Source organism: Nomia melanderi, chromosome 6 (assembly GCF_051020985.1).
Source record: "Nomia melanderi isolate GNS246 chromosome 6, iyNomMela1, whole genome shotgun sequence".
NCBI classification, from domain to species: Eukaryota; Metazoa; Arthropoda; class Insecta; order Hymenoptera; family Halictidae; genus Nomia; species Nomia melanderi.
The window spans coordinates 6717620-6743545 of NC_135004.1; the positions used below are offsets into that span (position 1 = coordinate 6717620).

The window sequence follows — 25926 nt, forward strand, 5'->3', positions numbered from 1 at the left end:
AGTGTGAACACGGTATCCATAAATAAAAGATACGGGTAAAGAAACTTATTCTACCGTATAAGATCGAGAATATTATCGATACGGATGAAAAGAGACGCCTGCTTTAGAATTTCATGTTGCTTACTAGGGCGTGATGTCACATGCCGCCCATTAATAGATTTTTAACATTCTCGCTCTCTACGGTCTGCACGAATACAATGCCTTTAACTCTTATCTTACTTTTTACTGTTAATGTAGGGCATTTTATCGGCAATAAAGATCGACCGGTTTGAAAACCGTCTCACTTCTTGGTTACGAATATATTTCGGTTTTAATGCAATTCAGTATAATTCCTCAATTAGTCCATAAAAATAAGGACTCTGTTAAATGTGTTTCATATGCTGGTAACTTCTCTTTCCCAGATCCATTGAATTTCTTATTTGTATCCTCTTTTCTCTTTCCTCTCTTTTAAGTAATTTCTTATGTTTTAATTTGCGTTTGGTTTCTTTTGCTTTATTCCCTCCAATATTTTATTGCAGATTCCTCTAAATTTTTTTGTAACCTTGGATATAATAAAGACACATTGATAACAATTACTTGTATTATTATATTTACTACAATTATTATAACGACCGCAGTTGTAGCAATCACTGTAACTACTAAAATCACTACATTCTTTAGAATCGTTCACACAGCACTGCAATTATCATAGTGACAATACAAAACTTTATTACGAACACATTTGGCAGCTTCATCACTCTGAACAGCTCGAAACGGGACACGGCTTCGTTAGAAACGTATTTAAGTTATTGAAACGACACCGAGGGAAAAGTTGAGTCATTAATTATGTCACGGTCAGGAACGATCGCTGAATATCGGTATCCCCGCGAAACATCTTCTTACAGGTAGGAGTGTGGGGTCTAGTTTGAATCCAATCGTATCAGTTCGGAGCAATTCAATCGTGCAAAATTGAAGAGCACGGAGGAGTACGGAATTCATGAATCACCGTGCATTGAATCAGATCGAATGAGTTCGGGATGTGGTCCGATCGGAAAAATCGAATCTCCGGGGAAAATGCTGCGATTACACACTCGCTTGCGACAATAGGGGGCTAAGAACAAATCAATAAACGGTTCTCACGGTTTCGAGAGCTTACCGTGATTTCCATAGTATTCTTTTAACAGTAAAAATATGTCAGGCAATAACGGAACTACCAAAAATTCGGAATCGTAATGCGGAATGTGGCTCGTTACATTTCCTCGAGGAAATTAAATCTTCTTTTTCTTCTTTATTTTTCTTCTTCTTTTGCATTTCCTTCTGCTTCTTCTTCTTCTCTCTCCTTTTTTCTTCATGGAATAATAGATTAGAATCGGATTGAATGAGAAATGGGATCTTTTAAGATCTTCAGGATGAGAACGGAATGAGTGAAAGGAACCGGGAAACTGAATTACCAAAGGAGGAGGAAAAAGAGTTAAGTCAGTTGAAACGCCGGTTCGCGCGAGATCGTTGACAATTGTTGTTCCACGCTTAAAATTCTGATGGAAATTAAATTGGACGCGAAACCCTTTGGTCATGTTTTTCACGTCATTTTTGCTGATATATCGTACAAATAGATAGCGGAGAAGAATGTCATTGTAATGATATTTATATGTGCAATGGATAAGAAGATTAAATTGGACGTTATTCAGTCACCTTAATAAGCGTCTCGTACATTGCAACTTTTATGTTAAATAAAAGACTTTTCCTCTATCGTTAATATTCACAGGGATACATATTTCAACGATCTACTTCTAGTGACCCACCTTGTATACAAGAAACGATCACTTTCGTTTCGGGTAACACTAAAATTAACTGATGTATAGATCAAAATAATTCGCTTTGAATTTTTATCTTTATAATTATCAAAATGATGAAAATAGTTTGGAAAATTATTAAATAAATTGATTATTTATTTGCGTATTGTAATATAATTCAATACGCAAATAAATGCATTATTCTAAATTGTACTAGAAAACACAGTCCAGTCATTTTAATTGTTTCATAGTTAGTGTTAAATCATCTAATTTTTATATTTTCTCACAAAAGAATGGATAAAATTGATATTGAAATAAATTTGTAATTAAGATTCAATTTTTTTTAGGCTTGTGAATTCTTATATTTCAATATGACATAGTATTGCATATTCTCGATTCATTGAACGATGAAAGTGTTCATGAGAATGGAGTAAAATAGCAGACGCAACGTTCAAGTTAAACATAAGATCGACGGTGTGCACCAGCATCGAAAGATAAATGGAAAAACGAGTGCCCCGACTCGGTAGTCCATAGTCCGCAGCGCGAAACGAAAGGAGAAAGGTGGAAACGACGGAAAGAGCTTGGTACAAAGTGGCGGAAAATAGTGGAAGATATCGTCCTATACCATGAATTATGGATCAGAAATTCGACATGGGATTTTAGTAAATAATTTATCGCGGCGACCATCATAAAGTTATTCCGGGGACCCTAAAGACACCGCCGAAAGAAGTTCCTTTCCTTTTTACGTGAACAGACCACCAATAAATGAACTTTATCCCGGATTAGCACGGCATACATGAAACAGTTTATTAACTTTTTATATTTCAACAGACGTTTATAAAAATAAATTTGCAAATAAACTATTATTAGTTGAAAATACAAGCATTGAAATTATTAATTTTTTATAGAGAGTATAAAGGTTAATTCATTGAGATCCATTGCGATATTTACTATTGAATCTATACAAGTAAATGAATGTATTTAACCATTTGTTACAAAAGCGTATTCTAAATTTGAATAGTAGCAAAACAAAAAATCAGAAATGTTAAAATCGTTAGAACTTTCAATTTCGTAAAGTTAATGTCAATTTTAAAATACGTTGTGTGCTTTACTCGTAATACAATTATTAACATTATGTATAATGCGCAAGTACATTCACAATAATAAAATAGAAACGATTTTATTATTGAACAAAGTACTGACTGGTAATTTTATTGAATGGTAAAGTTTCTCCGTAAAGCAAAGTACTTTTTTAAAATAGGAAAGACACAAAACTGCATTGGACCGATATAAATTTCATATTCCATGGAGAAGAGTGTTACTAAAGTCGAATTAAATTCAATTGGGCCGTTCAAAGCCACTTCGCTTCTCCTCGAGCGTGAAATATGTATTCGCCTTCTTCTACAGCGGGATGGTAGCTCACTTTTTATTCTTCCATAGACAATAAACATTTTAATTATTTCACAGCTTAATTTCGAGAAAATGTGGAACAACTTTAAAATATAGAAGAAATTTAAAGTATTTCGGACAAGAGCAAATACAATAACCAAATAATAACCAAAAATGAAATTCTAGTTCCATTTCATTCCACGCGTATCCAGTGGATTACCCGCGAATTATCACGCAGAGGCTGCTACGTACCAGCGAGAAAAGTGGCGGTTACGTATAAAGGATAAACAGCCAGTAGTTGTAGATAGCGAAAACGTGCGCGTACTTCCGTTTTCGAGAATAAACCGAAAGATAAAAGTGTCTCCAAGCAGAACCTCACAGCTGGAGCCCACGAGAACGACGAAGCACAGGAGAAGATGTTTGATGGGAAGGGAGAAGGAAAATAGAGAACGAAAAGGAGAAGAGAAAGGAGAAGAAAAGTAAGGAACAAAAAGATAAGAAACGAAAAGGAGAACAAAGAACAAAAGGTAGAAAAGAATCAATTAGGAATGTAAAGATCAAATAGAGAAAAAGAAGAACAAAAGTGAAGCATGAAAAGAAGAAAAGAAAGAAGGGGATTATTGATTGAATATGAAATGGAAGATAAGAAGAATCTAAGGAAAGACAATAGAAGGAAGGAGGAAATGAAGCAAGGAAGGAAAGAAGGAAGGAGCCAAGTAAGGAAGGCAAGAAGGAACTAAGCAAGTAAGGAAGGCAAGAAGGAACTAAGCAAGTAAGGAAGGCAAGAAGGAACTAAGCAAGTAAGGAAGGAAGGTATGAAGGAAGGATGGAAGGAAAGAAGGAAGGAAGGAAGGAAGGAAGGAAGGAAGGAAGGAAGGAAGGAAGGAAGGAAGGAAGGAAGGAAGGAAGGAAGGAAGGAAGGAAGGACGGACGGAAGCGAGGAAGGAAGGAAGGAAGGACGGAAGCGAGGAAGGAAGGAAAAGACAGATATAAAGTAACGCGAAACAGTGCTGCATTATTCACAGCATGAATTATTGATGAGCGTCGCGTAAAATATGAACGCTGGCGAGTCGTTATCAACGCCAGCGCAGCTCGTGCCACCTCACTGTCCCTCTCTGTTCCATCCAGAACGGGCTCCCCGCCTCCTTCCAGCCGCGTTCATCTCGACACACGGATCGGACGGGGCTGCGAGAACGTTTTTCCGGGACGGCATGGGCGCGAACGAACAAATGGGATGGGACAGACGACACCGCACATATTGTATTACGTCATATCCTCCGCGCCGGGATCATACTCTCGTTATTCCTTGGCCTGTTCGCATTTTACGTTCGCCCATATTCCATCCGTACCACGACCTCTGTCCGTTTCCTTCTATCCTTCAACCAGCGGCGGCGACACGAACCCATCGTTCCGTTGCGTACGGCTACTATCATTGTCTTCTCCGGTGAACGAGCGCTAGGGGTGGATGTTATCACACTCGTCGTAGTCTACGCGTTCGATTAACCCTTTTCTGTGTAAATAAAGCTGTCGTGTTAAACAAATTTTTCATGTGTACCAGATGCTTACAAATAAATTGCTGGACGCTCGTAACATGAAATTTTTGTTCTCGTGTTGCAATTTTCATTTCTTGAGAAATAAGTTTGTAACTCTGAGGTGACATTGGACAATCATAACGTTTTGAATAAAGTTCGGAGTTTGGACTACGGGTTTTTGTATACTTATGTATAATGAATACGGATGCGAGAAAAACGATAAAATGCAAAATATAATTACGAATAGTACGAATAAATCAAAATCATTTGAAAAGGAAATCTTATTTTCCATAAAAATCCACAATTTAATAATCACAATGATAACTATGTATGTACCTCACATTGCATCACAGCACAAGCAAAAACAACCTCCACGTAGTTGCCACCGCGCAAGAAACTGTTCATAGAGACTTCCGGTTTCGAAGGTTACGAAGGAGCAGCGTTTACCCAGGAATACATTACGAACAGCCGAAGTTTCATCCCTCAAGCGATGATTATACAAGCCGTTTGTTTTGCACAGGGCGTGTTTGTGATATTCTAAGAGAACATCTCCGGACGATTACGTTGAGAAACCGCATTTTTGTATTAACCACGGCATACCTTCGTGTTTCTTTTGTCCAGAGAAACACAGAAAAAGAGAGAAGCAGAGGAGAGAGGAGCAGAGAAACAAAGAAAACAAGAATAAAGAGATAGTTAGACAAGAAGAGGGAAGAAGAAAGAAAAGAATACTAGGGGGAGGTAAAGAGAGAAATAGAGGAGAAGAAGAGGAGATGATGGAGAGGGAGACGAAGAGAGAAAGCATCCCTTCGTTCTTGAATACTCAATGTGTCTCGAAGGGGCGGCGCAAGCTCGTCGAGAATGTTCACACGTTATCATGGCGGGAAGGAGTCTTCTAATTTGGAAAATTGCTCGGCCGGATCGTCTGGCTCATCCCACGTCCGGGTATTATTTATGTTCCTCGAAATTGGTAATATGTCCTTACTTTACATACTACCCCCAATACCCCTGTAACATTATATTACGTATTCGTTCCTCCCTTTCGTAATTCTTCCGTGTAACGGCGTCGCATAGCAGAGAGCTACCTTTCATCGCATCCGGAATAGGTCTCCGTCTGTATCTTTTTTTACCGTATGAAGATGGCGTTTTAACCCTTTGCACTCCATAGGCTCCTCTCAGTCGCCACTCGATTTGGCAGAGAGAAATTATGGAGTATACTATTTAATGTTATGTTTCGTGTGATGCATGAATATGTGAAATATTAAAATAAAACAGCCTCTTTCTTCAATTTACGTACGATTGCTCGCGAAGCCAGTTTCAAGAAATGTTAACTACATTTTATTGGAAAATGTTGGGTATTTTTGGTAGAAAACTCTTGGAGTGCAAAGGGTTAAAGTTATATTTCGATTTAAAGGTAGTAGGTGCGCGGCGCGTTGGGAATAAATCCGGAGGTACGTTGAGAAAATACGTTTGATTGTTGGGGTGGAAACGTGAATTGGTTGTAAGATGAAAATTTGTATGATGTCCTTGGAATTGTTCTTGTTAAGAAATATGGGTGAATTGTACATTGTGAATTTTTTAAAACTGGAATTAATGTGTTGACAAAAATGATTGAGATTTAGGTTCTCAATTTTTTAATTAATGAAATTGGGGAAGTATTTATGCCTGAAGTTATTACGACAACTGATATTTTTACTTGTATAATGGAATTAATTGTTGAACAAAGACTGGGAAGAATATACACTTATTATTCTTCATAATTAGTTAGGTAGAAATCAATTTATATACTCGGTAATTCTTGTGTTAAAATTTAATGAAGCTTTCTTTCCAATTTGGATTTTTATAGGATTCGACATTCCTGAAACAATTCTTTTTTTATGCAAATTACGAAAATGCCAGAGGGCTTCAAAATGTATTATGAAAAATAAACTTTCGCCCCGACGTTAAATTACCATGAACGAACAAAACGCAACTTGCAGAACTGATAAGCATAATTTATAATATTCCGCTGGAATTATGCGAACTGGACGACCATCTGATAGAAAAGTTACGCAGCATGCTCGAAATTTATGTTCGAACAAATAAACTCGGGAGGGACGTAAAGTTTCTACTAATCAAGGAACACTGTATCAACGGAATTAGGAGCAAAACAATTATTTTTTTATTGCGTAACAATTTCATTAATTTCGTTGAAAAACTGCATTGGTTACCGAATATGATCCGATATATTTCTACAGAACATTTCAAATACTTTTAATATTTCAATTTCAAATAAATTCCAAATTCGTAGCATACCGAAACGAATTTATACAAAACATACTCTAACAATATTGACCTCCAGTGCTTTAAAAAATGTATACATTTATGAGCACATTTAACCAATAAATGCGCCTAAAAGAAATTCTTCAATATTTTATATCGCCTTAAATATTTATTTCATATTTACGAAAGTGTTAACCAAATAGCTACGAAGATAACAACAAAAATATTCCGACTACTGTAATGTGTTGCAAATCATTCGTATTGCATACTAGACTATAAAGTTTCATCATTCCTGTTTCAGATCGTTCATATTACAATAAGGAAAATGAATATTATAACATATAATCTATCAAATAAATGCCATGAAAAACGATACAAAATTGTCAAACAAAATAAACAACTCAATTAAACAAACTTCAATTTAATGAAGTGAAAGTTTTTAAAATTCCTTAAAAAAGTGCGCTCAAGCTATTTGGCCAATTTAGTACTTGAAAAGGCTCCAGCGAAGAGGTAGCGAAGCGGGGGAGCGATTTCAAGCGTCACATCATCGCACCGTTTTCAATTACCGACGGGTTTGTTAATTTCCAAAAGATATTTCAATCGTTTTTGAGTAAATTGCGACGGTTGCAAAGGGAAAAAAAAGGAAGCGTTATTAGTAGCAGAGAAAAAGTTCCTGCACGGTCGTAGGAGGTGGCCAGTCCACTCTCATTATTCTCTTATTAGTTTGCGTCCCGATTGTCTGGCCCTCCCGCAAACTCACCCCTTCATCAACGCGAGATCGCTCATCCACGTAAATACGGCGTGAGAAAATCGTTTAAGCCCCCGTACGGAAGATCCTTTGCGTTCTTGTTTAAGCCGAGATAAAAGAAAACAGAGAAGACGACGCCCGCTCGTAAATGTGCCTTTAATGGCGGTCGTGAAAAATTATCCACCGAACCGGCTCGCGTGTTTCGTTATTTATCGTCAATTACGAACACGTGCAACTAAGTACTTGTGCCGGGACTTCCTTCTTTGCTGTTTTCAAAACCAAGTTCATGCACTTCGCTCCTCGTAAAATTGATTCGCCGAGCTGATAAATAATTATTTTCAATTCACGAATTGGACACTTCGTTTCTTTGAAGAAAAAATTAAGGTTACATTATTGTTGGTGATAATATAGGTAATTTGGATGATGTGAAAGTTATAGAAGGAAGGTTTGTTAAGACAGAGAATTGTCGATTAATTTTTCTTAGACAAAAACGCTTGTCATTTAAAAAAGAAATTACGATAATTTTGCAATATATAAAAAGTTGCGAACAAACTAAACAAATTTATAAGGAGCGCTGCTTTAAGTGAAAATACTTCCACGTCTGTGATCACGGGTTAAAGAAAAGTTCACTCAAAAGGAATTTTCTTTCATCTCTCGATGCCTTTAGTAAATGGAGAATAAAATAGTATCAGCATTTTTGTAAATTGTTATACAAAGTTCCACTTTCCTTCCCATTTTACAACGTTCTTTCTCTCTATCGTATTTATTCTCTTCTTTTTCTCTTGTTTTCTTCTTTCCGTTCAATTTTCTCTTATTCTTTTCCTTTCTTCCTACTCCTTTTTATTCTTTCTGTTTCTCGTCTCTTCTTTGCTTTCCGTCCATCGTTCTTATGTATACGCCAAAACTGAATTCCACAGGTATATGTCTGAGTGGCTGATAAACCATCGAATTAACACATACGTAACACGCGTGTTCAACGATCGAACCGTGCTTAAATCTCCAACTAGTTCAGCTTTCATACAACCAAGCTGACTGGTTTAAGGCGTCTCGGCCGTTAAACGTTCGAGACGAGGAAACAGGCTGACGATATAACCGGAAATAGAACGCGTCAGCGCATTCGTTCGCTCGTGGGGAAGATGCGCAGAAGGGATGGAGGATCTAAAAAGGTTCGTGTCGGGATAGCGTGATCCTGAGGCGTCGATTCTCAGGGGTACGATATAATTTCATAATCAAGGTACGAGCAGGGATGATACGGTTTCACCGAGCACACATATACGCTTTATGAATGATTGCTATGGATCATGTATGAACATTTTGCTTTCAAATTTGGGCAAAGTATAATCTGTATGACTGCTATAAGTATTATAAGCATAAGTAGTGCAAGTAGTACAGACAGTACAAGTAGTACAAGCACTACAAGTATTAGTAGTATATAATAATTAACATGTAATTTTCTTATTCGATTACAAGTTACTATCTGTAATTATTAACCCCTTACCATACGGTTTTTTTCACAACTACTCTCAACAGAACTACTTCATTCTTTATAATTCACTAGAAAAAGTGTTTCAAGTTTGGACGTACAAGTCATAGTTAATATAATTATTTAAATTTTGTACAATGTACAATAAAGAATTTCAATGAAGAAAAAGAATTATTCAATATTAATTTATGAACTTCACTATTCAAGACACTTCATCACATCGATTCACTCACTGATTTAAGTGTACGATGACTTGTGAACGGTGGTGTATGCATTTCGATAAAGAGAGACAGAGACGAAGAGTGAAAGCGACGGTGAGAAGACGTGTGGCAGGAAGACGAGGGAACGGATGAAACGGTTTTCCCAGTAAAGGAAACCCGAGAACCGGCATCCGACGATATTGCAAAACAGGCAAAAGGAATTCACGAATCTGGCGTTACCCCTCAGGCTCGCATTATGACGCGATGCATAATGCAACGTGTGCATGCCGTCCGCGCATCATACATAGCAATAGGGGGAAAAGGATATGATTCCGAAAAGGATTTCCTCTGTGTCCGTCTTCCTGGACTATCTTCTCGCCGGTATATCTCGATGCCGGGCGATTCTTGAATTACGATGGATACCCCGGACCGCCGGCAAATAAGATAACAGGCCGGCCGATTTCTGTACGGGCTGCCAAGAGAGACTTTATTCGCGTTACCGAAGAACTGATCGTAGCTTTGATTCTCTTCTCCTCGTTTTTCTCTTTCCCTGTAGCGAGTACATGCACATTCCCGTTCGATTTTTTTCCGAGTTATTCGATGGATGGAGATTCTATGAGATATTTCGGCTTTAATGCAACATTGCGTGTCTGACTCATAGTAAAATTTCCGTTACTGGGAGTCCGGATTATATTGATTAAAAAGTAGATTGAAAACATCAGAGGTTTATAGTATATCAGCGAGAACAGTAAGAAACGCATAGTAAATACAAGTTATAAAATTGCAGAAGGAACTGCAGAAGAAATTTGCAGCGTGAATTTCGTGTATCAGTTGGAAAGTTTCAACGGCGAAAAAGTGATCTCAGAAAACTGTATATCCGAAGAGAAGATTACAGGGAAAATTAAAAAGCGAAAGAGGAGAAACCTAAGAAAGCAAGAAATGTAAGGTAATAAAATCGTGGAGGGAACGGTGCACCCGACAGGAATACCGTTGAAAAAGAAAATTAGAGGATGTAAGGGAAGAAACTATGTTGTTAGGAAAGGCTGATTCGGAAAACAGTTGAACGTGACAATAAACTATGAAAAAAAGAACAAGAGGGACGAAATAAACAGGAGAATAAAGATTCCTGGATACTGGAAGTAATGTAAATGTTTGAACTACATACAATTTTTAATACTTTATTTAACTTTTCATTTACTATTTTTCCATATCTATAACACAGGTTTGAAATCATTTTCTTTGATGATTGAAGTATCATTCTTTAATTAAAAACATTATTTCGTATTTGATTAAAATTTGTTTAAAAGAACATTTAGTATATAGAAATTGTAATATATTTCTATGCGTATGATCCTTTTTAAAGTTTTTTTCGACTACAACAGTTTAACTGAAAGATTATGTGTCCGAAAATAAAGAATCTGTGCTTCAATTTTCGAAGTCAGTAAACCTGACACCAGGATATAAAATTCCTTCGTGCAAAAGGACATTTCAAGTTCCTAGTACGTACAAGTACGTCGAGGAAACATCAAAACACGTAAGCGGAATATCAAAAAAGTGAAAATTTCCGCTCGGAAGTTTGTAGGTATAATATCGTCCGCGAGACACTGAAAAATGACGTGTCAGTCAGTTTCAGACACCCTTCCACCACCCTATATTCTGGTATTACGTTCCGGAACTTCTGGTTTCCAACTTTTCGCAGGAAAATCGGAATCGGCGAATTATCACAATTATCCTATGGTATTTAACATTGTTACTAAATAATTAAACATCGTCTTTCACGTGGTACTTCCAAATTGAAATCATTTTTATAGCATCATAATAAACTTTACTCAATTTTGAATGAAGAAAATAAAACAAATCTTAATTCTTAAAGTGTTTAAAATATGACGTTTAAATTATACACAGAAAAATAATAATAGTGAAATATAATTTCTCGACTTATTATGTTTGCGCGCGCGCGCGCGCACACACACACGTACATATTATTTAGAATAGCTTTACAAGGCCCAGAGGAGTGATACGAAGAAAAATTGATTTTGAAATAAATGAATAAAGTAGTTTATTTTAATTATTTGTGGTTAAATAAAATACGTTCTGTTTCATATGTATCACGTAAATGTAACCACTTTGTAATAAAATATCACTGTGGAGAAAACTAGTAGTAAACAATGATAACGATATTTATTACACAAATTATATTTTGGAACGCTTCATTCTGATTTTATTAGAGGAGTAAACCTATTCAAATTTATGCAATGACTGAATGTACGTCGAATGTATTAAATTACTGTTCTCCAGTATAAGCTGTGCGGCTTAGCGATCTTCTCTAACTCCATGAAGTATTTGAACCTCCTTCCAACACTCTATCTCCGTTAGTTTCAGTACTCTGTCTCCATAGATGTCACGCTACGCGTATGCGTCCCCAACAATACAATGAAATGTGTGAAGGGGAATATAACCGCGCATTGTTCTCAATGAACACAGCGATCGGGGCATTTATCGTATCAGAGGAATCAAGTTACTATTTCTAAATTAACTTCGTGAAGTTCATTCTATAAACAAAGCTTTGATATTTTTAAAATAGTAGTTAGTATATAGTATATAAATAGTATAATAGTTAATAATTTATGTACTTACAGTGCAATATTAAAATAGCAAAGTAAAATGATAATACATTAAAATATTGGAATAGTAAAATAATAAAATAATAGAGTAGCAGAATAAAAAAATAATAAAATAAAAACTGAGTTAAGATCCTTCGGTTTTCTAAGTTTCATGGAAATCAATATTAATTTTAATATTATTTTTCACTCGCGGTATATTGTACATCTAAAATGAAATTATTACATAAGTCATGATACAGCCACAAAGTATACAACTCATCTCAAAATGACATGTTCTAAATATTGGGTAAAGTACTTCTATATAAAGCTTAATCTGTTCAATGGAATATAATCTCAGAATGTTCACGCATTAATAATTTACTGGAGCTGGGCTAAATTTATAAGTCATGACAGTAATATATGGATTGAGGATGCATACGGGAGTATAAAGATTTACTGATCAATTTCACGAGGTTGAAATTAAATATTATTTTATTAATCATTTTAATAAGTTGAATATAATTTGCACTTCTATCAAATCCAACGGAATCATGGAATTTATGGTTTTTGTGTACTTGTGAATATATAAATATCTAGACTCTGCTGATGCATAGTTCAGTCTTGACACAATTAGTGTCTAGTTATTACTAGATAGCCAAAAAAGGTTCACGTAGTTTCTTGCACAGTGGCTTCAATACACTATTTTCCTGCTAAATAAAATCTTGCTTAACTTGATAAGCACGCAGTATTTCAGAAATAATTTATATGCGTTTTCTAGACATGATTTAGTAAGACATGATTTCTATATCTTTACATTATATTTTTTTTACTTTCTTCCATTCTGGGAAATAGAAGAAGATGAACAATATAATTTAGTAAGTAAGAACCTAAAAAGTTTCAAATTGGCGTGATCAATATTTTCCTTCAAAAGAGAATCCCCAATGTTATTTTGCTTTGGAACAATCATTTTTAAGGGCCTTTAAGTAGAAATCGTCGATAATAGTCAGTCGTGGCAGCTACAGAAACATTTCCATCACTTAGGTTGAAAATTAAACTAATTAAAATTATTCGCTATAGAATTATTATCAATTACAAAATTTTATTATTTATTATAGGTGAAATTTTATCTTATTACATACATTTATTCTCGGCCTATTCTACGACCGTGTATAAACCTTTCCCGAAACCAGCACCCATATAACAAAAATTCTATTACAATAACCATCTGACCTACCAGAATAAAAAGCTTTCCCACCCAATTTCCTGAACGCCAAACCAGCCTTCGTGCAAAAAACAACAGTTCCACCCAAATTCGTCATTACTCAAGTTATACAGCGGTCAATCAGCCAACCCTCTATCCAAACAGAGTCAAGCTCTCATAACCGCGAGAGCTGAGAGCCACCAGCCAGCATCAGAAAGGAAAGCTTAACAGAATGAACAGCCGTCTCGTTACCCCTCGGGTGATGGGATGAAAATAATTTCAGTATACACGGTGTCGGCTCCGGATGAGATTAAATAGTCGACACCCCTCGAAGTTCAATACACACTGTGCTCGGTAACTCAATACTTATTGACACTCTCGAGCGTATCGCCTGGAGACGAACGCTAAACGCAGTTTCGGGTAGACACTGTCGATGTCTATTCTCTCCCTCGTACCCGTGTATCGTATCAGGGCAGAAACACTGGAAAAGAGGGTGAAGAGGGCAAAGAGCGACGAGAAACCAACGAAAGATCGAGCGAGCCAGCGAGCGCACACAAACGCGCGGTGTAACGCTGCCAGGCTGTTTACACGCATTCCGTTCACCATTGATCCTCTTTGGGCTAGGCCAGGGGTAGTTCGGTCCCCGTTCCCATCGCTCTTGGGATTGTTTATAAGACTTCCGGTAGCTGCCGCGCTTTTCAAAGCTCACCCTAACCCGTTTCCTCTCTTTCTTCCCTTTCTCCCTATATATAGATTTCTCCTTTCCCCTTTCGCTGTTCCCGTCTATCTATCTCTCTTAGCAGTCCGCTTGGCACGGCACGGTTTTCGTCCCTGTCTCTCTCGCCGCAGTCGAGACTCGATGCCAGACAACAAGGGAGATTGTATGTATTACCTCGGCTGTCTGCTGCACGCTTGCCCCGGCTCTTCCCAATCTACTTTCGAATCTCGCCACGACCGATACAAGGCACCGGGCGCGGGCGCTCGCAATGCAATGCGATCAAATCGAACCCCGCTCTGGCCCGCTCTGTCCCTTTCCCACCGTCGCTCGGCGTCCTCCTCGCGCAGACGTGTTCTGTCACGGGGCTTGAAATCCGCCGCTACATACGGTACACAGACCGGCGTACATAGAAAGAGGCCGGGTTACGCGCGGTATGTGTACGTGTACCGGGCACATGGCCACCGCAGTCACCGGCGGAACCTCGCGTTACCCCCGATCTCTCCCTTCCGCTGTGCTTACGTTAGTCGTTTAGTCGCGGCACCCAAAGACCCGGCCCGATGCACCCGGCTCCGTGGAAAATTTGATGGGGCGCGACACCGGGGGCTCGGGGCTGCCTGTGCCGTGGTGAGCGAGAATGATGGTTGCCTAGCAGGGAACTCGGCTATGTTGGGAATGTTAAGATTAATTGAAAATTAGGAGTCACATGGCCTTGCTTGTCGTCAGAGGGTTACACTCTGTTTGGGACTGTTAAGATTGATTGGGAATTAGAAATTGCTTGGTTTTGTTTGGCGTTAGAAATTTAGATAGCTGAATGTGTGTATTCTGCAGTGAATGCAAAGATTAATTGAAAATAAGGTATCATTTGGCTTTTTTTGTTGCAGCATGTTTTGGAATATTAATATTAGTAGATTATGGATCTTGAGAAAATTGAATTTAATGCATTAAGCTTAATATTATAATATATTTCTCAATTTTTTAGTTTGATTCCTTGTTTGTGAGTTAATGAAGCACAACAAACATCGACTACCTGCATTTCACTCTATTTCCATCGTAAGAAATCTCCCAGTCAATCAAATGAATTCTTCCGTTCCTTCTGGTTTCATAAAAAAATCAATAAAAATGGAAATTTGCATAAAGATTGGCAGTCTACTTGTCATTTATTCTGTTGCCCTCTATATTTCTTTCTCCTGACAGCGAAGCTGCGCGGTATCGCGACGTGTATTGTCCGTGAGCAATATCGATGAAAAACAATGGACAATTTCCCATGGTTTGCCAGCGTCAAGGGAAAAAGGAAGAATGTAGAGTGGTGATTTTATACGGTGTCGCCGCGTCTCCTCCTGTGTATTCTTTCTCGACAGGCTAGATCGTGTTCGAAATAGATAGCGTGCCAGTGGAGAGTCTATAGCTATCGAGTACGAATCTGGAATGTGTGATTGTCGGAAAGTGAGATTGGATTCAGAAGATTTAAAAAGCAGCACGGAAGTTCTTCGATACGGAACTTCGTGGATTTCTAAACAAGATTCTGATTTAAAGCTAGGGAATACTTATTTGATTATGTTACGCAAAACGATTTATATGTAACATTTTGACTGTTGACAGTTTGTATATCAGAGTCTTTCGATACTAACATTATTATAATATACGCAATATTAATAATAAAAGAAAGACGTAATGATATTTACTTTGTTTTTAGATTTAAATTTTATAAACGAGACAAAAAATATTCTGGAAAATAAAAAGTGACTACTTCATTGCCAATCAGCTGTAGATTTTAAAATAGAGTAGTATTTTAGTGGAATGAAATAATAAACTATTTGGATACGTTTTTTTAAGCTCATGTAAATTCGACATTTTTAAAAGTAAATTTTAAGTTTTCCGTTAAAAATCACTTTTCCAAAACAAGCGATCGACGTAGAAACCAATACCTAACCAATAAATCTGAAAACAATCTCTGGAGCGCACCATATTCTATTCGACAGCTTTTAAAATTTAATTCCCTATTCGCTGAAATATCGAGAATCGGATTGTCAGAGCCAATGCAACAGAATTTAATATCTATATTATAATAGTTCGTATCTTTCAATAAATGTATGTAAAAGAAAAAACTGTCCACATACTTTATCAGTTGACTGCAAACAATTATAAATGTTAATTCACTGATTTTTAGAAAATAGGATCAAAGAGAAATTTACTTACTACGTACAGTGGCGTACAAAAGTTCCCGGCCAGATCGTTTTTGGAACTTTTTTTACCCAATAAATGCTTTAAGAACATTTTGTTATTATGCTATATAAAGCTCATATTGCATGAGAGTATACTAAATAAAATTCAATATCGTCTTTATACATATTTGTTTAGAAATAAATAATAAATAATAATAATGAACTTTTGAGCACGTCAATTTAGTTATTCTTTAAATACACAACTATGAAAACAAAATAGTACGGTTCATTTTGTACTATACCCTTATTTGTTATATTAACAAAAATTTCTTTAAATACATCCTATTCAAAATAAAATTACGAATAAAATTAGAAACTCATTCAATTTTTAACTACATAAATCTCATATTGTACCTACTTATATCGGGGGCAATTAGTGTACATGTGATTCGGATGTGACGCTATTAATAAAGTTGAATTAAATTAATTCAATCGGTTCTACCGGGTGCTGCAAACTGTCCAAGTCACATTCTGACGACCGAGTATTAAATCGAAGTCCTATCAAGGGAGAAATTTATTTAGTCGCAGTACAGAGACTTCTCGTGCTAACATACCGCCCGGTTCATCGATAAACGCTGACCGACAAAGCGGAATTAAATTCGTTTATTTTCCGTTCAATTTTTACTGGATTCTATCTAACTCTCTATCGCTGCTGATTTCGATACAAAGTGATTCCATGGTTGCTGCTCCGGCAAATCTTTGATCGGTTCAATTAAGGTGAAAGTAATTTGAACCCGGATACGTGTTAGTGTAAATAATCTTTTACTCGTCACAGATGAGCTTTATCGTTTCGAACATTGATTTCATGAGTTTATTACGATGTCGCAATTTGATTAAATTGTTCGTATACACGGAAAGTTAAAGTATCTCCATTTTCGAGAATGATCGTTTCGACGTGCTGATTTATTTAAAGCATGCACGTATTCTTATTTTAATCTTTTCACTGATCCGTCAGATTCATTGAAAAATAAATTATATGTTTAATTATATTTATTATTAGCGATATTAATATTGATATAATTTAATTTAGAGTATATTGTGTCATTATATTCTTAATCCTACACAAACGTTAAAGAAATAAAAAGTGAAAATAATGACAAGAAAGTAAACAATAATACTCTACAAATGGATAGAATAAAATATAGAATAAAATATATGGTAATATTCTAATGTTAGATATGTTGATTTAGAACACATTTAAAATATATCTAATAAGATTACCTTGGCAACTGCGATAAGCCAGGATACACTGTAAAAGGGTTGCAACAATTCGGATTTATTATCATACCAGAATTCTTCGGTAGCACTACTCCCGCAGCACATATTCCCTTGACGGCAGCACGTCTGTTATTTAAATTGCGTGAAAAATATCTACGTCAACACGACAATAACGTGAACGTTGTTCGAGGTGTCTGGCTGACTTGTTTTCTCGTGTTCTTTTTGAACACCTTTTAATTATACATTCCGCGTAATTAATCCTCGAATTACGGATGCTGCAGTAGCTACGCGACGCAGCGCATAAATGGCGGATCATTTCGACTCACCATAAAAGTTTCTTGTACTGGCGATAAATACGTCTCGAAAGTTTCGGTACGACATTTCATTATTGTTCTTTCTTTGAAAGTCTGTGGTAATCATTAAATAATATTATAACTTTTTATATGAAATGAATACAATATCTATTAATTATACATATGAAAAAGGAAGGTAAGAAATGTGCAATGAACATACGAATATTTTTACGTATGAATATTCTATTTATGTGGATTCTTCTATTGCATAAATAGTTGTAAACTTCCGAAAATATTGTTGAATTATGGGAAAATGATTTCCTCATAAAAATTAATCGTTGTTTATTAACAATTTATGAATAATTCAATTCGTCATATCAACTCGCAGTACGAAATCCAATAATAACAATAAACCCAGCAAAACGCATTCAACTGAACAACTACCCAGCTAATTCCATAAGCGCCACAAAAACAACAAGAAAAACAATTTCGCGACCACAACTCACCGCTTTCCATCGGTCCCCATCTCATCGGCCACGGAATTCGAAACGTCCACATTCCATTTTCTTTTTACATGAAGACCCGATCACCAAACTTCGGCCAACACGATTCGCTCGTCTTCGACCACCCCAAAAGACGATAGCATATCGTTATAGGCTTCTCGGCGGAGGAAAAAGGAAAACAAGAAAACCGGTTCGCGTAACTCGAATCGTTACGAACAAGGAATGGGAGCGGAGCGTTCCCGCTAGCGATCAAGAAGATGGTTTTCCAGCGAGCGTGGAAGAAGTAAAACTCGCGGATGCGTTAGAAACTCGGGGAAGAGCCGAGCCGTCTAACGAACGTATATACTCTCACCGTCCAACCCCTTTTCTTACCCCCGTTTCGACCTTTTCTTTTATCCCGGCACAGAGAAAGCAATGCGCGGGACTGACCCTTCGAGCCGAAACCCAATTCAGTTCCAGGACCGCAGTTATCCGATTATCACTATATACTTAACCTGCGAGGAGAGGTCGGTGTGTGCTTGCGGCGGTGTGGCTGGTAGTGGTAGCCGTGATACGGACGCTGAGGATCTTGGTATTCCAGCGCTCTAAGATGGAATACAGTCTGTCCGGTGAAAAAGGAAAAATGTTTATCCGGACGATGGTATTGTGAAAATTCTTTGGTAGCCGGGGAGCTTAACTATCTCCTCGCAATACGACCATGTCAATACGTTCGCGGATACGTGTGAGTTCCAAATAAATAAATAAACCTTCTGTAAGAATGTTTCGTTTCTTTTCGATGAGGTTAGTTGAAAACATAGAAAATAAACAATGTCGAATAGTAGAAAATAAAGATATAAAATCAAACTCACGAGGAAGACTTCAGAGAGAAGCTACAAAAATTAAAAATATCACTCGATTCTTGTCAGATGAAATTCATTATTTTCCTGTTATCAGTCGTTATACTTTAGAATAAACATATTTCAAGGAATTCTGAATTGATAGTGAATTACCAATGACAATGTAATTCCTGTTAGAAGAGAAACCATAGGGGAAAAGGTTAAAGAGTTTCCTTGAGTAAATCAGACAATTACTAAAAATGTCTTTATGTCACGCCATAGAAAGATCAAGACCATCAGAATTTTAATAAAACCAGCATCTGGGTGAGACTTCCGCCATACACATCCTTACTGGACAGACTGTACCCGCATCCTGCGGAAGGAAGCGAGCGATTAATCACGTTTTACTAGACCCCGAGCCGAGCCAACCAATTTGGCCGGAAAGGTCGTTGTTTTCAGATAAGAAAGCCAGAGAAAGATGGAACGCGAAGGAGCCACCCAGAGCAGCGGAACAATCGACGAGTCCGACGGGTGATCCGGAGTATGGACAAACAATCTTATCTGCTGGCCAAGAGATAGGACTCTCAATTTCTGCTCCTCTCTCTCTCTCGCTCTTCTTCTTCCTCTGTTCATCTACCTCGACCACATAACCGCGTTCCTTTTCCTTCGTCATTCTTGTCGCTGTTCCCTTTTTATACTTGATACAGCTGAGACTCAAATCTTCGCTCTTCCCTTCTCTCTACTTCTTTTGTTTCGCGATAGATCTTGTTGCCTTCGATGTTCAGGCGAGAGAAACATCCACTTTCCGACGCGAGTACATACACTCTGTCGACGAGTGTGCATGAAGCTTACTGATAAATATTAGCTTTCGCGCTGTGGCGAAAGTGTTTAGAGGATCGCAACGACGAAAAGGAAATAAGTAGTATGTTGGTTAAATATTTGTTATCTTGGTTAAGTAGGTAGTTATATTTGAGCTAAATTTAATCATCTGTTTTTATTGATTTAGTTTTTAATTTAGTTTTTTATTTAGTTTGCTGGGCGGTTGAATCACTGACGAATTTTAGATTATATTTGATTTGACGAGGTTTTATTGTTGATCGTGTCTTTTTGGTTGAAGAATGATTTCAATGTTAACGCTTTGTGTACGTGAAGATTGTTAATAGATTTTTTAATATCCGTGTTGTATTGAAAAGTAATTTAATAGTTTTCTTATGAGTAATTACATAATTACCATATGGACATACGTAATTTAAGTTTCTTCAAGTAATTTAGAGAAACGTAAAGAAACTAATTTCGTCTCTTAGGAATGTTAATAAGTTCAGCATAAAGTAATCTTGGTTTATAATTATAATTGAATTTTTCAGAAAAACGTAAAGAATAAGGTTTTTGAAAGGTTTTTAATAATCTTTCGATAAAGGCGCGATAGATATGCCGCAACGTCTACCGACCCAACGTCGAAACATTTTTATTTAAATGAAATTGTTTAACGTAAAAATTAACGATTTATTTCATTTCTGATGGTTGTATGCCTCTGTACTGTAATTTCCTTAACGTTGCAAATAAACGATATTAAAGTAATCACCTTTAGTGTTTTTAGTTTTAATATAGGTGGTTAATTACCAACTAATATATAGTCAATTACCAGTTTTTTCGTTTTCAAAGAGGGCCAACTTCTAACGCGAGTATTGAATGTTCAAGAACGTCTATCAAATTTAGATAATCTAACTATTTCAAGGAAGTTCGCTTTATTACATAATATAAGAAGTTTAAACAGCTTTTCTTAACTATTGTATATTTGTTTACTATTATTGCTTTACTTTTTACTTACTTATATGCAAGTTTATCGCTAGCTATTATGAGTGTAACTTTAGATTCTGTTTTACATTTCAGATCATTACATAAAAGTGTCTCAAAGTATTCGTAATACACAGTTTTACTCTCCCCCTTTACTCTCTGGTTTACACGGTACTTTATTAAATTATGGGAAGTAGACCTGTACCACTTTTATAATAAATGTTCATGCAATGTCATTTATTAATGAGTATTCATTTAATTAAAACATATCGATATTTTCAAATATAAACCACCAATTGCCTACGAATGAAAAACTCACACTAAATTACATATAAATTATTTGTCTTCTCAATTGTTTCGACGAATGGATTTACATAATAAAAGATTGATAAATACTTTGTTAAAAAAATTTATCAAAATCCTGTGAGAAATATCATAGTAACATCTATTTTAATCGTAATACCTATTATTAAAGCTGTTTCAACAAACATGTTTTCAGGATTCATGGACACATTCAATGCCATTTATGGCAACATTCATTACTTAATCATAACGATTCCTTCCTTACGTTAATCCCTCTTTGCGTTACGTTTGCTGAACAGATCTAATATAAGTTAGTTCGATGTAAATACCCTTGTCTATGTTTACGGATGAACGTTGCATTTAGTCCAAGTACTTGCACACTGGTAATTTGTGGATTTAGTCGACCATAAATTCAACAGTCCTAACACTGATTGCAATTTGATGTTGACACACGACGCTCGATATTAGATATTGTATGCACAGATATAGCAGAATTTTGAATTAATCTGCAACTGGCCTATGTTTATGAAGACGTTCGTAGAGTTTAAGACGGAATGTCTTGCCTTGGATTTAATTGTAATTATAATGATGTCGGCTAGGAGATGCTTATTACTAGGAGGTGGATTTCATTACATGTTCACAGCAAATATCAGCTGAATTTATGTAATTTTATATAATTTATCTTCAACAATTTCAATCTGTTTAACCGTGTTAAATCTAATAAAATCCTTCATAAAGAATAGAAATTTCTGCTTAATTGACACTGTTGTAATCTTTGAATATTTCTGTTCACATAAGCATCTGTCGTTTACTTATTACTCTACAAGACACACCAGAAGTAATTTGCACAGAAATAGATTTGAATTAGCATTATAAAATTATAAACATTATAAATAAAATATATGTTTGTTTTAAATAGTAACAGACTCCTGAAAAATAAATTCTATTATTTGATAACGGTTTACAGCATTATTCTTGAGACTCGATTAACATGCGCTACGTGTTACGGAATTACCAGTGAAGGATGATCTACGCTTTCATAAATCAAAATGTATTATAACTAGGTCAAGAAATCTTGTTCTAGAATACAGCAAACAATCGTGAGATTTGACAATAACAAATGATCGTATTATTTAAGCTAAAACGACACGTTATCATGTTAGATTTCCTTGAAAACAAAACAGCATATAAACAAAATTTATTCCACATTTTCAACTGATTTCTGCACGTAAAATTATTCCTGGCCTTGTTATACTAACCATTCTAAGACACCCTGTATTTATTCTTTATAAATGAATTAAAATTCAGCACGTTTTCATCATCGTGAGAACTTCCGTATCTCGGCATACCCGCAACACGCTTTATCCCTCCATAAAATGTTCTCGACACGCGGTGTAACTAAATCCTCCCTAATTCCATTCGAGAACGGTTCTGGCTGAGAGCCAATGGGCCGGTGGCCGGTGACAAAACTTATTTAATTATTTTTCTATCAGGCAGCCCGGGCTCGAGCCAGCCCGTATCCATGATGTGAACAGGTGAGAGCTAGTTAACGCGAACTTGTTCAATTATTTCCGTACAAATGAGTTAAACCGCGCGTTTTATACGGGCCTGTGTCTCGGGGGAGCGCTATCAACATGAAAAGCAAATGAGAAAGAGAGAGTAATTTGCTTTCGACGCGGAAAATTCAAGGTTGGGTCACCGTTTCGAATTTTATTTTTGTTGCGCGAAACTGTCTCATGGGAGATTGCTGACCTTTAGGTAGAACTAAATTTTCTTTTGTAAATTCGTACATCGAGTCAGTGATAATCTAATTTCGAGATTAATATGACGTTAATTAATTTATGAAAACAGAACTGAAAGAGATAATTGTTTTCTTTATTGGTGATTTTTTTATAATATCACTGAATTAGAAGCAACCTTGAATTTTATTGCATTTTATATTTTATATCTTATATTTTATACTATATACTTTGTGTTCCATGTTTCAAATTTGTTATTGATTACAAAGGAAATATCAAACTTCTGTTGTATACACAGAGAGGATTGGTATCTATCCAAACTTATATCAGCAGTTAATGGTTAACTTCATATTACATTTAGTTAGATTGCTCAAAATAATCTCAAAATAATCTCTATCATTTTCAATTGCTTTAAATCTAAATTTCAATTAATCCAATGCTACAATTAAAAGCTCTTACTACAACCACAAAAATTGAAAGATTTTAAATACAAAGAGCCTTGTCAATTCCTAACAGAAATCAAGATTATTCGATCGAAGTTCCATGTGATTCTGTCAGATTCAATGGTTGGCCATGAAAAAAGAAAGGATCGTTCGAAGAAAACGCCGAAGGGACTCAACGGACAGGCCCTCTACGCGCTCTCTACGTGAAAGGGGTGAAGGGGTTCGCGTCACCCGGAAACGGTAAATTAATTCGCAAACGACAAATCCAGTTCCCCGGCAACCCGCTCGCTTTCACCGTATAAACATCAGGACCAGAAGTTGATCGTAGCGCGGCGACGTTTCCGCCGGTGCCCGGCATATCCGGCGTATCCTCCCTGGAACACGTATTTGGCACCGTTTCTCCGTTGCCGCATCTGCATCGGACGTCAATGTACAACGGGACCCTCTCCTATAGCAAACTGTGTCGATCGCAATCCTCGCGAACTGCGATGCGAACTGATATCCAATTTCCCGGGGCCCCGGCGATCTGCGAAATTAGGGAGCTAACTGCTTTTGCAACGGCGCGGTGAGGGGAAGGGGTGGTGGTGGTGATGGAGGGAGGAGAAGAGCAACGCTTCGCCGATTGCATTCCAATTTCGGGGCATACGTCCGCGAAATGTTTGATGACTGACTGCGATGCGTGCATATTTCACACGATTTCTTCGATTCGACTGATAACGGATGCTATCGGTCGACCGCCGCGAATGTTAGTTCGTTAGAAGGTGCTTTCAGAGAAGCGGATATTGAATGATCTTTGTTTGTCGGAATAACGGTGAACGATTGTGGAAGAATTTGTTGATTGAAACTTTTAGTGGTGAATTCAAAGAAGTTAATACTGGTTTCGGAAATTTGGTTATTTAAATTTCATTTACAGTCATTTGCAGTAAGTGCAATGGAATGTAATTTTATTGTTTTCTTTAAGCTTTGGAATTTTTTAAATGATGATCGGAAATGTTAGATGAAATTGTGTTTGTAAGGAGTTTGCTTTTGTATGTTATTATTCATGTGGAAGGTTCATTGCTTGTTTAAAGGAAGTATTACCAACTTGAAACGAATCAATCGAAATTATAAAAACCCATTGACAAACAACAAAATACCTTTTTACTTGCATGAACCTTAACAAATTAACTTTGACGAGTATACACGCCGTCTTGAAACTTAAAATGATACTAATTCTTTCAACGATAAATTCTTTATTTTTTCAGGTAAACATGTGATCCTCCTTTGTTTTACTTTGGATTTTCATTAAAATATACTCTGAGTGTATTCGTCCTCATGTTTGATGAGTACACGCTTCATTTTTTTATTTTATTGGGCGCAAACAATAAATTTTTGTAACTAATTTCTACAGTTAACGGTAAAAATACTTAACTATATGTTGCGCGCTGTGAATGAGGCGTAAATCTAGATGTATATTATCGCGAAATCTGCAGAAGTTTCCCGTTACGTTCAGTTCGATCGTTTGATGCTAATAACGCTGTCCATTGTGCCTTGTACAAAGGAAATAATTGTCGAGAACTCGAATTTCCTGTTCATTCTCTTTTTTTTTGAATTTTGTGTCGAACTATCTGGCTTTATGATTCGAACTTCCATTATTCTTTTAGAACACGCTTGAAAGTGAACAGAATTCTTATCGTTAGAGAAAAAATAAATAATTTACATATTGATTATAAAATACAAAATAATCCTAAATATAATATTTTTCTTTAAAAAAATGGTTATTTGTATATAAATTTATAATTTTTAATAGTTGAGGAGTTGCTCAGCGCCATTAAAATATTTATTTTACAAGTTCCAGGTCAGTGACAAGGAATATCAATCCACTGTTGTAAAAAATAACGAAATACTAACATAATCTACGTAAACCAGAGAAATATCTTTAAGAAAGCAATTTGAGAAAATAGAATTGCCTGTCCTCGTTTGCAATAAATGTACCACTTTATTCCAGCAGCTCAACAATGAAACAGAAAACTGTTTCTTTTGAAAGATGAAAAATCAAACAACGTACGTTTTCACATTTAATAAAACTTCGTACTTTATATTCGAACAAAGTGAAACTATATTAATGCATCGCTTAAATAATTACTTTACAGATACTTTACTTTCCACCGGTAGCGTTAATTTTCTACTTAATAGATAATGAAAACTAAATACCAACTATACCTTCACTTATTTACATGAAAATCCGACTCAGCTAACCTCGAAGAAATAATCAGCCCCAACAATTAACCCATGAAGAAGGATCGCTGCGTCTAGTACACTGACAATGTTAATTTTCATTTACTTACCGATTGGCACGTTTACAGCGAAGAGAAAGAGAAGGGCGCGATGGCAGAGCATTGTGCACTGCATGGAAAACGCGATGAATCGTCCGTCGATGGAACGCAGCTACTCCTTTTATCTACTTAACCCTGTCATCTTCCGTGGGGACGTCGGTTTCCGGTCTCCTGACGCATAGCATGCCTGGAAAAAAAAGAATAACCACCGTTAATCGTCGTTCGCAGTTGTCCGTAGACGTCGCGTCGCCGTTAAGGATTCCGCGGGACCAGAGGGAACGGGCGTGTTGTTTGGAACGAGCGGACAGAAGGATACCACCACCCTTGTCACCGGGTCCGGTTTATCGGCCGTTTCCACCGAGCGAACTTTCGACTC

General features: G+C 36.5%; 1 protein-coding gene across 1 annotated transcript in view; it reads right to left on the reverse strand.

The window, feature by feature from the left end:
- LOC116431668 (lachesin) overlaps window positions 1–25626 on the reverse strand; it is a 139372-nt gene extending 113746 nt beyond the window's left edge. Inside the window, exon 1 of the mRNA XM_031987426.2 lies at window positions 25563–25626. Within this exon, the coding sequence (XP_031843286.1) occupies window positions 25563–25626 (64 nt within the window). The remainder of the gene's footprint in view (window positions 1–25562) is intronic.
- Window positions 25627–25926: the final 300 nt, after the last annotated feature.